We start from the raw sequence: 16,749 nt of genomic DNA on the forward strand, positions 1-16,749 counted from the left end.
TTTATGCCTCCTTTCCTCATTTTCCCCAAACTAGCACGCATATCCAATGGCCCAAGATGACTACTCTCAGTATGTCTTTTCACAATCTTTACCGGCTTAGAGCTGAGGATGACTCTTGTTGGTATTCTCAGTAGCCTTTGACATTATCAGCCTCCCTATATTCCTCTAAGCTTCGCCTTGCACAACTGTGCTCTTCAAATACATTTATGGTTGTTCTTCTACATGCAGCAGTGTATTGTATTCACAATTATGAACTCTTAAGCATTAATTCTAACTCCTTAAATGCACTATTGACTTACAACACAGTTCAACTACATCTCCTTAGCAAAACCTCTTGGCAGCTGTGCTAACGATGCTAAGAGAGCTTGGGAAAGGAGATATTGTTGCCTCTTCCTACAGTTACTACAGTTACTTCCTCCGTAGGTCTCTCTCTGCCATCATCCTAAACCTACAAGTCATGCCTATAGCATGAACAACATTTTCTAATCACCCACCTCCTCAAACCACCAAAACCAGGCATTTCCACATCACACTACATCAAACCAGGACTTCAACCAAACCCGACTTTATGTATTGTCTAATACATCTGTCTCTTTTCTAAACTCATGATCTTGCTCTCCAGACTACATGGGAATGCCATCTTTCTAATCACTTAAATCACTTTTACAACTCCACAGTTAAGACCATGATGACAGATCTAACAACTTAAGGACATAAATCCTTGTTCACTCCAGAACTACCCCTTTACCTTTACGACCCAGGTGCCAGTTACCCTTTAAACTCTTTGCAAGGTTTTGCAGCACCACTTCGGTATGGGACATGACCCACATATCACATAGCTTCTCTTCCTTCAGAGCCATCCTTAAAAGCTCATCGTTACCAATTCACCTATAGAAAGCAGTACACCAACCAAAATTAGTTACATAACAATCTAGAAATGAAGTATTTTTTCCATATTCTACCATTACCCCAACACAGGCCGGTGCAGGGAAGAGGACAAGGTGCAAGCTACATAATAGACAACGGCTCATTTTAAAGTGCAAAACACTTCGGAAATCTGAGTTACATATCTACCTCTTGTGGTACTCATGACTAGGGAGTCAGTATGATCCTAGTATGGCAAGAATCAATAATGACCGGAAGATGACCACAGCTCACACTTGCAGAACAAAGGGCACTACTTTAAAAGCATTTTTGGACAAATTGCTTCTTTACAACCCTACTGGTTAAATTTGTTTGAGCTAGTATACCTACTTAAAGATGTGCAAATGCAAAAAAGACTTCAGAATACTTTGACTTCAGAAATGCATGCTAGAAGTTAACTTCATAAAATGACTTCAAGTAACCTATGGCCAGAAACTGTCATGAAATGGTTTTATGGTAGAAGTTAAAATTAGTTTCAGAGCAGAAACACAAGTCTAACGAGGGACAAAAATTAATCATACGAAAAGTTGTATCTATCAGTTGAAATATTTAATTCAAAAACTGCTATGAAAAGCACAGTAGAATTCATGTAGAAGTTATTGGGATAGATAATGGAGTAACAGTAATATTCTATGCTTAACATAGTGAAGTTAAGATCTGAAAGCAACATAAAGTCCTAACAGTTATGAGTCTTCCTAAGCTAATGCCATTTTCCATCTAGTGTCAGCACTAGAAGCTCTGCTCATCAGAAAAATGAATAGCAGCATATAAACAAGGAAGATATTTGGACGCTATCATTCAGATATTTGCAAGAACTATCTCTACCTCACACATTGTAAAAATAGCTCTCAAAGAGTTAAGGAGATATGAAAATAATAAAAATGGAGACTCACTCAAATGTGGAAACAGCCAACTTTACATCCACCATTAACTGATATCTATAATGAAAATCAGAACAGATAGACTAACCCTGTCTTTTTAAGTGTGAAAGAAAACAATAGGAACCTCCTTACTGAAAGTAAAATTAAGAGGCATCATTCTGAACACCATGCGCTTTTTGTCCCCTCTAAATAAACATGACAAACTGCAGGTTCTGATGTTTTACTAAACTGTATACAACCTTAGCTGGAACAACCAGTTACAGAATTAATTTCCAGACTAGTATGCATTTTGTCCTGCAACATGCTGAGTGTTTTCAAACTTGTAATGGAGGAATAGATGTCTGACACCTTACAAGCACAAACTTAAGTAGAGATTTCTAGAAAAAGAATGTTCTTTAACTTAACAGTAGACAACATAAGCTCCAGAAAAGCTGGAGATAAGACCACTGAACAATGTCAACCCGGCCCTAAGACTGAGAGGGCCCGTAGACACTGCAACAAAATAATTCTGCTCAGGATGCCCTGTTTGATGCAGAAGAGCACTAGGCAAACATCTAAACAATCACCACAGACAGTTAACTGAATACCCAATGCAATGCCTTCTCTTCACTCTCAGCTTACTGTGTTGCTGCTGAAGAGCCTCCATGAACACTTCGCTTACAGCTCCAGAAGAAAGCCAACTTGACTAGACAGACATTTTGCTAAATTAAAATTGTAATTTACATAGAGCAATTACATATTTTAGAAATTTATTTTTGTCAACTATTTTCAAGTTACTTTTGCATTTTTTTCAAAATGTTGCTCTAGCAAAAACTGCTCTGTTAATAGATTTTCCTTGTTAACTTTAATAAGGATAATCTTTTGTGGCAGACAATGCGCTTACACAGACACCTTGTATGGAAACAGTAATGGAGTTAACCGTTAACTGTAACACTTAGCTGTTAGCCTTTCCAAAAATACAGTGAAAGGTCTCAACCAGTGTGTAACCCAAATCACCTTTTCTTGATTAAGTTGATCAAAGGGACACTCAGCTGGCCTGAATGCTAGGTTCTGATATATACAGCAAATATTAAGTGGCTATTACTTTTGGCTGGCAGCACCATATTCTGACTCTATTACTATTGTATCAACACTACAAAACCCAGCTACTGGCACAAGCAACAAGCAGGCTTTGGCACTTTATTAAATAAAACGCAAGAAGTACAGTACTGATGCTTCTCTTTCTCCATTCTCAAACACACACAGTATAAGCTACTAAAATGATTATTAACCAGCCCCCTCCCCCTTTTTAAGAATATTGTACATTTCCACACACTACACAGTTTAACATAAGCATTTATTTTCATTTCTAGATGTCCTACACTTTGGCAATTGGCAACCAAGTGACAGATGCCACTGGTAAACTCCTCATGATCTGCTTCAAGAACAAGCCCTGTTCCCCAGCCAAGCTAGACCTATTCCACACCCATACTGACCGTGGCTAGCCTACTGCTGTGGCTAGCCCCCTCTCGAGCACCAACACCACTTAGTATTTAGATCAATTCCTAACTCATTTCTAACCCCTGTGCCTTCAAGATGCTTGGCTCACCCACAGGCCCCATCACACATGGTCCCTCCACCCCACTCGGCTGGCTTTCTGGCTGAGCCTTGGCAGAGGCTGTCCTGCACACAGCCACCTACTCAGCATCACCATAGTCCTCAGCACCCTCAGAGGCAGCTGGGAAGACTAAATCACAGATCCCTCTCCCTGGAACCCTGGATCCTCCATGCCAGCTCAAAGAGACATTAAACCTTTGGTTAAGATTTTTTATAAATATTTTCTTGAGACATACCAGAGTGCAACAGATGTGTCCCATAGCCCAACACAGGAGCTTGCACAACCTATCACTGAAGGCACGCACCGAGTGCAGGCCACTGGAGGTATGCGCTCTGTGCGGAAGGGGAAGGTACAACATGAAGCAACTTGAGAGCACAAACCTGCCAGCTTCGCACTGAAGAACCAGGCCACCAAAGAAAGGACACTGGACCACATCGCTCTGCCTGGGTTGCACATTGCTATGACCACTGCTTCCAGACTAACTGTGGAAGCACTGCCAGGTTAAAGGACACCTGGGGAGAAAACTCACCATGTTGCAACTCAGAAGGGACTTCAGGGACAGTCTAAATCACAGTGGGTGATCGGGAGCTGTTTCCTAGAAGGAAACCACGTGATCCAAACCAATAGTGCAAACACTAGCACTCCCTTCGTTCCAAAGTACACATAAACGGTCACTGTAAAAATGTAATTGGAAGGAACATCTCAAAAGTATTTACTCTAAGATATATTTAATTTGATTAGCTAATATTAGAAGAATGGGACATTCAAATCCTTTCCAAGCTGACAAAAGATTTCAAGTTCCTGCTGAGGAATATGCCTACTAAACCCATGAGAAATTTCGAGTCTGGTATCTGTGCCAAACCAAAGAAAAGCTACCAATTACAAAATGGTTCAGTATTTCTATTCAAACATTTCAGATTTTCTGACTGCACAGATAATACTACAATCCAGTGATTCAATAAAAAGTGAATCCTGTAGGAGTACAATTCTCTTGGTTCCCACCAGTTCCAGCTGAAACAAGGTTACCCTTGATTATTTTTTTCCAAATGTTAACAGCTTTTACAATTAACCAGGCAGAATTAAATACCACAATATACTGAGATTCTTACTGATTTCTTTTACTAAAAATATTTTTACAATATAAGAAACTGGAAGGTTTACTGTTTGAAAAAAGTAAGAAAAGCTACATCCTAGCACTCATCCATAACATTGTGTCACTTTCAAAGTGAAAAGTAATGCAAACTATACTGCACTCAGTCCATATGGCCATGGTTTCCATTACACCTACTTCAACTTAATAGCAATTTCCACTAAAGGGAAGGTCCTGCTCCTTCCTTCAACTCTCATTTCTCTCCTGAGCTCTACTCCTTCTGCAACCACAGGATGAGTTCACAGAATCACAGAATCACTAAGGTTGGAAAAGACCTGTAAGATCAAGTCCAACCATCAACCCAATACCGCCATGCCCGCTAAACCATGTCCCGCAGTGCCACATCTACACATTTGTAGTTGTATCAGCCTTTTGGTTCAACACAAGCTCCCATGGAACACCATCCAGCAGATTACAGCACAGCTCCAACCTACCTCAACACTGTTTAACAGCTACTGCAGAACCAAAGGCAGGGGATAGGAACACATGGCAGGGGTAGAGGGATGGGTGAGGGAACAGGATTACCATTTTCCAAGGTAAGTAGACACTTCACAGCTTACTAACCAAAGATATGAGACACATTTAAACAGACTGAGGTGAAATGCAGTGATCTAGACCATGGTTTTCTTTGCTTTGTCTTAACTCTATTATCAGAAAAAGAAATTTTATAGTTTTCTCATGCAACTGCCAGCACTCATTTGCCACCTGTTCCTTTCAACACACAGCTTTGAAGATACTTTTTCTCCCAGATCTGGTCCATCTTCTGTCTGAAGAGCTACCCATTTCATGCCACCACCATACATCTTCCCGCTTTTAGCCCTCCAGTACCTCTTCACCCTATGCCCATTAATAATGTTAATGCTCTATTATCCATCTTCAACTTCAAAGCAATATAGACAAACGGCTGCTCACCATGGAATGAGTCAGGGCTACAGAACGAAACCAAAAACCGCATCAACATCTCCTTACCTTCTGTGCTTTATCCTTCTGAAATACAAAGACAGGTGGAGCAATGGCAGGTTTTTCTGTAAAAAGAGAAATAATTGCGTTTTTTCCAACCACATTCATTATTGACTAATAGGAAAATATTATGTTCTATGATGCTTTTACCAACAATGAATACCTAAACCAGTTAAATCCCAGTTACACAAATTGTTTCCACCAGTTCCTGGTAACACACAATTATAAGGACTTGGTCTTCAAAAGGAAAAAGGAGTGTTCTAAGAACAACAATACAACCGATATCCAAAAGCTCTTTGTCTTTTCCCTCCAGATCTCTATATTTCAAACCAGTACTTTTACTGTACTTAAGTACATCAGGACGAAAAGGCCCTTTACCGCAGCAGTTTACTTTTTGAACACATTTAAGTTCTGCATGCAAAGGCTCTTCCTTCCCCATAGTAATGCACAGGGAGTTTTGCTGTACACACCCACACACTCCTTTCTTAAAAGGTCACCCAACTCTGACACTTGATTATATTTGTATTTCGTTATCATTGAAACCTTTAGAAAGGTCCTAAATCTTCAACATTTGCAGGTCTACAATTTAAACCAAATATTCCATGCATACTATTACAGAGGAACCAGTCTTTTCTGCATAATTTAAGAGTTTAACAAACTGATACACCTTGTGGATGAGTTATATTTGAAGAGAAATTGCACATACACTATGCAGTCAGCAACCCTCCAATACATTTGTAGGGTTAAAGACGAGTACAACATTTAAGTCTGTTTTCAGAGTGAGACTGCTGTGAAACAATGGGATTCAGAGAGAGCTGTATTTTGGCGTATTTCCTTGCAAAAGTTCCACCTTTGCAATTATTCAATCTTACAAACAAGACTAGACATTTAAGAAAATTAAAAATTTAAAAACTTCTAGAACTCGAAAGGCTACCATAAAAAAGAAATATAAAGCCATCAAGAAGAATTTCCTTGCACCTAAGAAAAAGACAGTATCACAAAATCCTCCATAAATCAGTTGCAGCATCAGTAAATCACTTGGGTCAGCATATGAGGAAAAGGGGGATGAGATTGTCCATTTGGGAACTGCTAGCTATTAGATCAGTTTAGCTGAAAAAGCTAAACTTTACCTGACAAACACATAAAAATTACGGCAGTTATTCCAAGAACTCTGTGCATTTATTTGTGAGGGTGGAAAAGCCTCTTTCCACTCTTCTGTGGGTCTAACTGAGAGGCATAACCCAGGAAGAACACTACAAGACTCATTTTGCAAAGCTGGCACAACTTTTTCTACAAAAGGTAAAATTAATCGTGAAATAAAGCTCCTTACTACAGCATTTTGCCTTCTCTTTTCTCCTTTATTTTCCAAGTTCTTCTATCCATCAAACGCTGCTGAATCTTAAAAAAATTACGCAAACTATTTTAAAAATGAAAAATAATCTACTAACTAACGAAGGTCATCAACAAAGACTTAACTGCTATACCTGTCCCAAAAACCAGAGTTTGTTGAAACAAGCCAGGGATCCCTTTTGATCCCCTTGGCCTCAGTATAACCTGCCTGTGGGAGGCTCCACCTGCATAAGGTTCAAGCATGTAACCCTTTACTTCAAAGAGATGTTCATTTCTTTATACCATGTTTGGTATACTTAAGTATAATGCTTAATGCTATAATTACAGCAACCAAGTAGCAGGCATTCCACCACACTACTTTTACCCAAGACTGCCAAACCAGTCAATAAAACACGGTATTAGTGTTCTTCCCTTTTGGAGACCTGCCCGAAAGCGGGACTCCGTTGTGTAATGCACAACACAAGAGACTCCTGTACCAAATTCCACAGATACCAAAGGGGACCAAACAGAAAAGAATACTTGTCTTTTCAGCGCTTAAAGGACTGAAGTACCAACAGAGAAGAAAGCAAACAATAAAAAAGCAGATCCAACAACAATGCAAGCTGCAGAGGACACATGGGATGGCTGGCAAAAGGCTAGAATGGGGAGCCAAAGAAGTTGATGCAAAGGAACAGGGAAAAATAGGAGATGGACTCTGGTGATGGAAAACTGAGTACTCAGAAAAAACAACAGGGATGCCAGGAGCAGCAGAAAGCTCACAGGGAAAAAAATTATTGTATGGAAGACCCAAAGAAGAAAATGGAGTGAAAAAAATAAAATATTCATGACTGTGTCCTGCTACAGCAAATGAGACTGGGAGAAGAAGCTAGTAAAACAAACTATGACCAGTCCTGTTAGTCAAGGTGGAAAAGGTAACACTCTTATGCAACATACAAGAGGTTTCTATCCACTGAAGGAACACAGTCCTCCAGTACTCAAGATCTAGGACTATTACTCTTGCTGGCTGTGAGACCAACTGACATGATGGCATCTGGCAGCAATGACGGCGAGACAGCAGGCACTCACGGCTACGAACTATACCAGTGCTTAGTCAGCCACGTTCTTTACAGGGGAACACTTGTTCACCGTGGCCTTTCTAAAGTCTGCAACAAGACTAGAATTAGGGAAATGTTTCCCTAATTCTAGCCCAAAGCAAGAAGGGATCACTAGATTGTCTAAGCTGACCACACTGCATATTTTTCTGAGCCTTATTCTTTTGGGGAAACATCTTCAAAGGCATCAATTATTGAAGACATTAAAAGCAAAGTATTATTGCCCTCGATAATCTATTACCTCACTTCATAAAGAAAACTCCAGTGCCAAATTTCCCATTCAAATGCCTGGCTTCAGCTTTCAGTTGACTCCTAGTTACATTTTTTGAATGCATTTATGTACTAAATAAAGAGCTCCCTAGTATTTAATGTTTTTCCTACGAAAGCACTTACACAAACCATGTTTTCCTATCAACTGAAGAACCACCACAACAAGTTTTATTTTTGTACAACAGAAATGCATATGTTAGGTACTTGTTGGGTTTTTTTGCCACATGGTGAGCGTGGCAGCTTATTAAGTGCTACTCCAAAATGAGAATTACACTGTCATTTGCACTAGCCAACAACAGAGGTGGATGGTCATGTTCTCACTTAGCAAGCATGCTTCCATTCCACCAAGGTGTCTGAAGGATGACCTACAGTAAAATGGATCTGTCAGGTCCACAGAACTGTCAAGTTAAGGGAAAATAAAGCAGGACAAAGGAAGGAAAAAAAACCCCAACCTTCAAACTTCAGGTACAATACATGTAAAAGAACATGAGATCTTCTCCTTCACCTAAGAGAACAGAACTCCTTCCTGCAGTTTATTCCTAAGTTTCGAACATTTCAACCTGCATGAGTAATTACAAAACCCTCAAAAGCTGGCTTTCACAGGCTAAATTCCTTTAACATATTTCACTGTCAAGTCATTAACTATCAATATATGCTCTATATGCTGTCAGAAAAATGTATGTACTATTATACCTACTCAGCTTGCTTCACAAGCCTTGGAAACCAAAACACAGGAACAGAAAATACTATCTCAATGGCTCAGGCAGAGGTATCGTCCTCAAGTCATATATACTATTTAATGTGAGATTTTTAACTGGGATACATGACCATTTGTAGCTGTACCAAACTCTGCTATGTCAACCACGTTTCCTGCAACTAGACAAAACATGGTCTTGTTTTACCTCTCCACCGGTTCACACCAATGCAGCCACAGCAGTTGGTGGCATCTCTAGCAGCCGCAATAGTTATTTTTGCAATGTAAAGTTTTAAACCTTCACTACAGCATGAAATGACCCATTACTGAAAAACCCAACAGGAATTTTGAGTGTATAGATGCCAAAACCATGTTCCTTTTGAATCCACATTTGAAGGCCATGTAAGTGAAAATACAAGGTAAAACTGCACAAAATGGGGGGGGGGGAAACCAAACCCAGTATACTGCAGAGGTGCATTTCTCTGTATAGTTACCAGGGCTCACAAAGTAAACCCCATGGCACAGCAGTGACAAAGGCCAAGCAAGCATTCTTCTCCTTTGCCACCAAGACCATTGTGTCTCTACCATAAGAGCACAGGATAATTCAGATTGGAAGGGACCACAGGAGGTCTCTAGTCCAACCTCCTGCTCCAAGTAAGGTCAGCTATGAAGTCAGACCAGGTTAATCAGGTTATCCAGTCCAGCCTTACCTTCCAAGGATGGAGGCTGAGCAGCCTCCCAGGGTAATCTCTTCCACTGCTTGACTGTCCTTACGGTGAAGAAGAGACACAAAACCCCCACCTTTCTCCTATATCCAGTCTGAACATCTTGTTCCACCTCTCACCTTTTGTCCTTCCAACACGCACCACTGCGATGATGAGCCTGCTTCTGTCTTTCTAATGACCTCCTCATAGACCCTGCTCCAAATGTGCCTCTCGGAAGCCTTCTCTTCTCTAGGCTGAAGAAGCCCAGTTCTTTCGGCCTCTCTTCACAGATCATGCAACCCAGATCACCAACCATCTTGGTGACTCAGATTAATCTTTAGATTTTAGAAGGAATCCAGGCCTCATGCAAGGAAAACAACTCTCAAGTTCTCACCAGACCTGCTGTAGCCATGTTATTATGAAGTGAATTGATTTTTAAAGCCAATTACTACACTGTTTTAAACATTTTCTTTTTAAATTTACTCCAAGTTACATTTAAAAGTGCAAAAGTGCCTGACTACATGGACACCTATGAGAGGCAGGAAAAAAAACCACTGAGAAACTTCCAGGCAAGCGAGTCCTTGCTTGGATCTGAAGAAGCAATCTTCAACACGAAAAGCATACAAGTTGAGACCAACTGCTCTGACTTTAGCTCATTATAATATATCACCTGAGAGGAAAAGTAGATCATACCTGTGAACAATGAAAGAGTGTTAAAAAGGAGAACAGCAATTAGGTTGTTAACTCACCAAAAATATTCAGTGGTAATTTATTGCCTGTGAAAAGCTTATGAGGGTCAAGAAAAAATTAAGTTCAAAGTTCAGTTTAATTATGCTTATTTGAACAGCTCAGGCCGCAAAAATGTTTTTTTCACCTTAATACTATTTAAGTTATAAAGAGCAGAATAATCATGCTAAAAAAACATTAAAAGAGATACGGGCAATTTGTGGCATTATAAAATTCTAGAGGTGTTGATAACAAAATAAGACTCTTTTCTCTTCCCATAGCTACAAATAGACCGAGAGCAATGAGCAAGCTACCACACCAACAGATGATCTCCAAAAAAGACCCCACAAGCAAAGTCCAATCATACTTCATTTCGGAAAGTACAAGAAACATGGCAGGATCATTTATAGCCAGACTTCACAAGTGATGTCATGGCGAGTATAACTGACATCGGAAAAAAGATACTTCTGCCTCATTTTCAAAACTTTGATAAGTTGTGTCTTATGAAGAAAATCATCTGGTTTCACCTTCAAACCTTTATTTGTGTCTCCCGCAGCATAAGTAAGCAGGCTACTTCCAGACCATACTTCCACAGCTGGCATGGGAAAGTAGAATGCCTTTTACATATTTAAGATGAAATAAAAATTCCATACACCACATTTAATGCACAAACCTTTGGTGTTTGCAGAGCACATGTTATTCCATTTCCCAAGCCCTTGTGGCATTAATAGAAATAAGTTACCCTCTGCATTAGGTAATTTTACTATTGCAGCTCAGGTACTTCACATAAAGCAAAAGTTACAAGTCAGAAACAGAAAAAAGTAGCTTATTTTCACTTGACGGGAAGAAGAAAACCATGAGGCAGCCCAACTACTTTGCAATGTAGATAAAATATTTCTAAAGAACTCCAAAAAATGTTAACAAAAAAGTATTTAGACAGTTCTACCTTGTAAATGAAATAGTACTTTATGGCATTTGGGTGTGAATTATTAGGACATCTCAAAAAAACCCCAAACCGAATCACTCAGTCTAACTTTGCATCCACTAGTTTATCTGAAGTAAACCACCATGGGGAAAAAAGCTCTTTTTTGTAGGGTCTACAAACATCAGGGACAGTGGTGCATGCCAGCTCTTCCCCTCAAAGTAACAACAGACCTTTCTCTCTCCAAAAGCTACCGTAAGGCAAGTAGAATTGTACAGTCAGGGCAAAAAACCCCAGAAAAAGCACAGAAGCAATGTCAGCATCATACAACCCTGGCAAAGGAGTGATACTTTTACTCTGACAGGAACTGCTTCGATTCTCTTGTCTTCTGTACATTTAAGGCAGTTACACACAGTAAACTTGTTAAGATCATGAACTGCATGCTTAGCAATCTCGTAAAGCCAAATAAATCGCGTTTGGTGTCTAAGGAGAGAGTTTGCTAGCACAGGTGGTGTAGGCACCTCCTGAAATGGAAATGTGAAGAAAGCCATCAAGTTTTAGCTCTAAGAAAAACTTGCACCTTTTCAATGACAAAGGTGATAAAGTAATTCATTCTCAACACAAGGAGATCCTATCATCTAAAGAGCAGCTTCAGCAGCCAGTTATATATAAACAAATTACTAGTTGTGTATTAACAGCAAGTTAATGAGAAAAGCATTCAGGTTTACGTGAATATATGCCTGATGGAAAGTTGTTTAGTTCTCCGTGATACTTCACTGCCACAGGTGTGAAGTGTCAGTTTTAAGACTAGAATACCAAAGACTTCAGAGAAAATTTCTAATACCATTCAGTAACTACTTTATACAATAGTAACAATAACAATTGTGCCTACCATTCCAAAACCCTGGTTTTCAGTGATCAAACTCCTCACAATGGGTGTCCCCAAAGCCTTTATCACAACATCACTCAATCTTTGTGACAAAGTTGATCAAACTTCACTATTCTCTCTTCCTTTTCATTAGCTCCACACTTAGCAGCTAATCTCCTCTCACGATGAGAGGCAATGCCAAGACCAGGAGCTGTTCCTAGGAAACTTCACAGTACAGACTGCTTTGGAAAGTGGCACTTGTAGCTCCTCATCCTTCACCCTCCTTCTCTACAGTAGAGGACCCCCTTAATCCAAAAAACCTTCTTCTGCCAAGATACAGCTTGCCATCAAACCACTACAAAGAGGTAGGTGTACAGTTTCACCAACTCACTAGAGAAAAAGGAAAGGCAAGCGAATAGAAAAAAAAAAAATCAAGGAACTGTTAGAATGAAGAAAATGAAGTAGTTATGAGAATATTAGAAGGAATGCTTGTAGCTTTGAAGAAATGCATCACAGAAAGATCGTCCGCTAAAATAGTTTGAAAGCTTAAAGGACATTGGTAGAATGGTTACTTAGAGGTACTATTGACATCTCAGTGGTCGTTTAAGACAGACATCAGAATCTGGAAGGTAAAGATAACTAATGTACTGTTGGAAAAACCAATGAATGAATTGAAACAAAGAGGTTCCATGGTAAAAGCGACAGGTAAAAGACCTTTGCATTAGTAAGATGAAAGGACATAGGCAGAACAAAACAACACTTTTCAAGGCCAGAAGAAGGTTTGTTGCAGTAATCAGACAAGTAAGAGTCTAAGCAAGTTTCACTTGCATGAACAGACAGGAAAAGCTATTGTTCGAACATGCTAAGCAAAAGCAATCTGCAAGAATGACTGAAACCTCTTTCTAGGTACTTGGGTCTACTACGTGTCAAAGAGTAATTAGCTTCACACCTCACAATGAAGTATGATGAGACAGCACTGTTGTACAGATCAATCAAGATTAAGGAATATTAAGACCTTTGTTTTAACCATGCTTGGTTTGTAAACATGAACATTTAGCTATTAAATACGTCAAACAAGGTAAGATTGATACGGAACAGAATATCAAAGAATTATCAGTACCAAAATAGCCACTTCATATATTCAAACGAAAATACCTGGGCACAAGGAAATAAAACATTCACATACAGTACTGGAGAAATAAACCACATTGATGTGTTTAAGAATGAGGAGAAAACAATCAAAGTCACCTGAGAACATCATTGCCATGTCAGAGACAGCAAACAAGGCAAGTAGAAAGACCATGGAATCCACTGCCTTTCAGCAGAAGGATGCCAATTCCAGAAAGTACATGTATTTGCACTGGTATACAAAGAACAGACACCTCAAAAATGGAACCGGAGGAAAGAAAACTAACACCAGACAATGCAGCCAATGATATTAGAATAAGCAGAAGAGACAATAGTTCAGATGCAAGCTGATCTTGCTTAATCTTACGAAAGATTGTATCACATTCCTATTGCAAGAAGAAACAGAATGGCAAAGGACGAAGATGACAACTCTGGAAGGAGATGGGAGCACAAACAGAGATTAGCAGGTGAGGGAAGTTGCAGAAGTCAGGAAAGGGTCTGAAGAGGCAAAAAGAAAGAAAAAGATCAGATGAAAAAGTAAATATGGCACCACACTTTTTTTCTCCCACAGACAGTCCACATGATTCTGCAGAAATATAGAGGTAGGGGTAGAAACATGTGACAAGTCAGCATCAAAAGATGTAATAAACATTGGTAACTTAACATTCCCCGTTAAGCTTAGTGTTTCCCACTAAAATGGAAAGGTATAGTGAGGGGCTTGCTCAACTTAAGATAGCCATTCCCAAACTTCTGGTACTAAAAGAACACAATAAACCATCAAAATTTATTATAAAGTCATTACAATTACAGTATGTAAATACTGTCATTAGGTTTCTCACAAATAGTCATTACACATTTGACTATTTACTACCATTCTTGAGACCACTTATCATGCCTCTTCAGGCACTGACAGCTCATCTTGAGTTTGGGAGTCAACAGCCCACAACATGCTGCATCACAGGATTTGTCAAATCATTTCAGTGTAATTATGTGGTTAGCTGCTTGTAGACTTCATCTTCAAAAGCTACACCTACAACAGATATTTGCTTCCTGTTGTTTAACGTTCATATCAGAACTATTACCACTGGTACAGAGTTCAAATGCACGAAAGAATCTTGAGAGAAGGGGCCTCACATGCTTTCATTCGCCTCCTTCCGGGCATTTCCCCCCCTCTTTCATTAGCTGAGAATAATGATGATAAGCAACAGGGACAGCTGGGGCAAACTTGGTTCTGCAGAGACTTTGAGGGAAGTTAGTCATTCTCAAAGGCAAATTGTTGATGCCCGTTGTCACTTAACATTCTACACACCTTGGAGCAGAATACCAAAACCCTACAGTAGCGCAGCCCGTTTTCCTAGGCCTCTTCAGAGAAAAATGAAACCACTATTTCTTCACTTCAGAGGTTTTCAGCTTAAAAAATAATAAATATATTATTATACCTCACCGAGTTTTACATAACCACCTCTATTATTCCCTTAGCTAGAGGAAGGATTAACACGAGTGGGAATTAAGGAAAGATTTACAGCAGTCCTGAAGTCGTGGACAATGACCCCAAAAAGCAACTGGACAAGGAGGGATACAAAGCGGCTCAGACCTCCCCCGGGAGAGACGCGCAGCGCTCACGGCCACGCTCCGGCAGCGGCGGGGCTCGTTCCGCGCCGCCCGGACTCGCCTTCTGCGCGCAGGGAGCGCGGCAGCTCGGACCCGCCGGCGGCCGCCGCCCCCAGGAGACGCCGCGCCGCGAGCCCGGTGCAACCACCCGGCGGGAGGCACCTGCCAGCGCAGCCCCAGACCGCCGCCCCGCGCGGCCCGCCGCCAGCCCCGACCCCGGCGGCAGCGCGGACACCCGCCCCGCAGGGCAGAGCGAGGCCGGCGGGGAGCGCGGCGGCCCGGCCGGGCGGGCGCTCCCTTTGTCCGGCCGCTCGCTCCAGACGGGCCGGGGGGCAGGGAGAGGCGGCGCTTCCGAGGGCGGGCCCGCGCCCGGGCGCGCCTCTGAGAGCGGATCGCAGGGCCAGGCTCGGGCCGGGGCAGCGGCGGCGCAGGACCGGGACGGTGGCGGGCCCGCGGCCGGCACCGCTGCGCACCACCAGCACCCGCCTACCTTCGTTCGCTAGGTCCGCCATTTTACTTCCTCAATCACGCCCACAATGCATCGCGCAGCCGGACGGCTTCCACTTACAGCGGGCCCCGCCGGGCAGCGCATGCGCCAATTTACGGCCGCTCCGTGGCGGCATCGCGCATGCGCGGGTGGCTCCTCTGGGCCGCGGGCGGGGCGCGCTCCTCTGCCCCGGCGCGGGTGGTGCCGGCCGGGGCGCGCCGCTGCGCATGCGCGGGGGTGGGGCGGAGGGCGGCGCGCGGCCCGCCCGTCAGCTGAGGCGCGGCGGCGGCAGGGCCGGGCTGCCTGGGGCCGGGTGGGGTGCGGCGGCGCAGGCTTCCGGTGCCGGGCGTCCCTCGGGTGCTGCCTCCGGCTCGGCAGGGCGGCCCGGTTGGGCCCGAGGTCTCCGCGGTGCCGGCTGGGTCGGGCTCGAGCGGGCGGCCTGGCTGCGGTCCCCTTGTGGCGACAGGTTAGGGGGACCCTGTGCGCCCCATCGCTCTCAGCGGCCCGGTCCCCGTGCAGGCCCCCAGCACCTGCCGTCGTCAGACAGGGGCTTTTGAGGCGGGCTGCCCATGGATCTTTCTGTTGGCTGCTTGGCCCTGCCCTCTGGCCTGCCTCCATGGCCTCCCATGGCTGCAGGACCCAGAAGTTCACGAGTTAAACGGATCCTCGATTCCCATTTACTGCTTTCACAGTGCCTCACAGTTACAGTCCTGCAGGATTTCCTGGCCAGTAATCCTCCATTCAGCTACCTACTCTGTGTCTGTATAAGCCTCGACCGTATCTTTCCTAGCCTTTTCTCCAGACTGAAGAACTCAAACCCTTCCAGTTTGTGGAAGGCTGCTGCTCCATCTCAAAGATTGATATTTGCCCTTCTCTGTGACTTCTAACTCTGCCATCTCCAGGACTGCACACACTGCTCAAAATATAGCTGCACCAAGGCTTTATATGGCCACAAAATGCTGCTGCATAGTGAATACAGTATAGAGACAATATAGTAGATAACCACACTCTGGCGCTCTCGTTGTTCTCCTGATGGTGCCCCATATTTTGTTGGCTTCTTTCCCCTGACTGCATTGACTAGGTCTCTACTCATGAGTAAGGGAGCCAGCAGCAGCTAGCTCAGAGGTAGACACCAAGAGGTACACGACTTCAGTCTCACCCCTGGTGATTGCTTCAAGGTGGTGGCACCGTGTAAGGACAGCACGCATAGTGCCTGATCATTTGAATACATCCCTCACAAGATACCACACTAGTGTAGAGCAGAATCCAAGGGCCAGGCTGCTGGTCCCTTGCAAGTACCATGCATCTAAACCAACTGGTTTAGCTGCTAGGAGAATTTTCCATCAGGAATACAACAGCAGGACTGGCAAAAGTTAGTAAGAATAA

General features: G+C 42.6%; 1 protein-coding gene across 1 annotated transcript in view; it reads right to left on the bottom strand.

Moving 5' to 3' along the window:
- Nucleotides 1-15,388, bottom strand: part of RANBP3 (RAN binding protein 3) — a 52,847-nt gene extending 37,459 nt beyond the window's left edge. The window contains exons 1-2 of the mRNA XM_059831712.1: nucleotides 15,367-15,388; nucleotides 5,522-5,577 (exon numbers count right to left, since the gene is read on the bottom strand). Coding sequence (XP_059687695.1) covers nucleotides 5,522-5,577; nucleotides 15,367-15,388 — 78 coding nt within the window. The remainder of the gene's footprint in view (nucleotides 1-5,521; nucleotides 5,578-15,366) is intronic.
- Between the last annotated feature and the right edge of the window lie 1,361 nt (nucleotides 15,389-16,749).

This window comes from Gavia stellata, chromosome 32, assembly GCF_030936135.1.
Source record: "Gavia stellata isolate bGavSte3 chromosome 32, bGavSte3.hap2, whole genome shotgun sequence".
In the NCBI taxonomy this organism is placed as follows: Eukaryota; Metazoa; Chordata; class Aves; order Gaviiformes; family Gaviidae; genus Gavia; species Gavia stellata.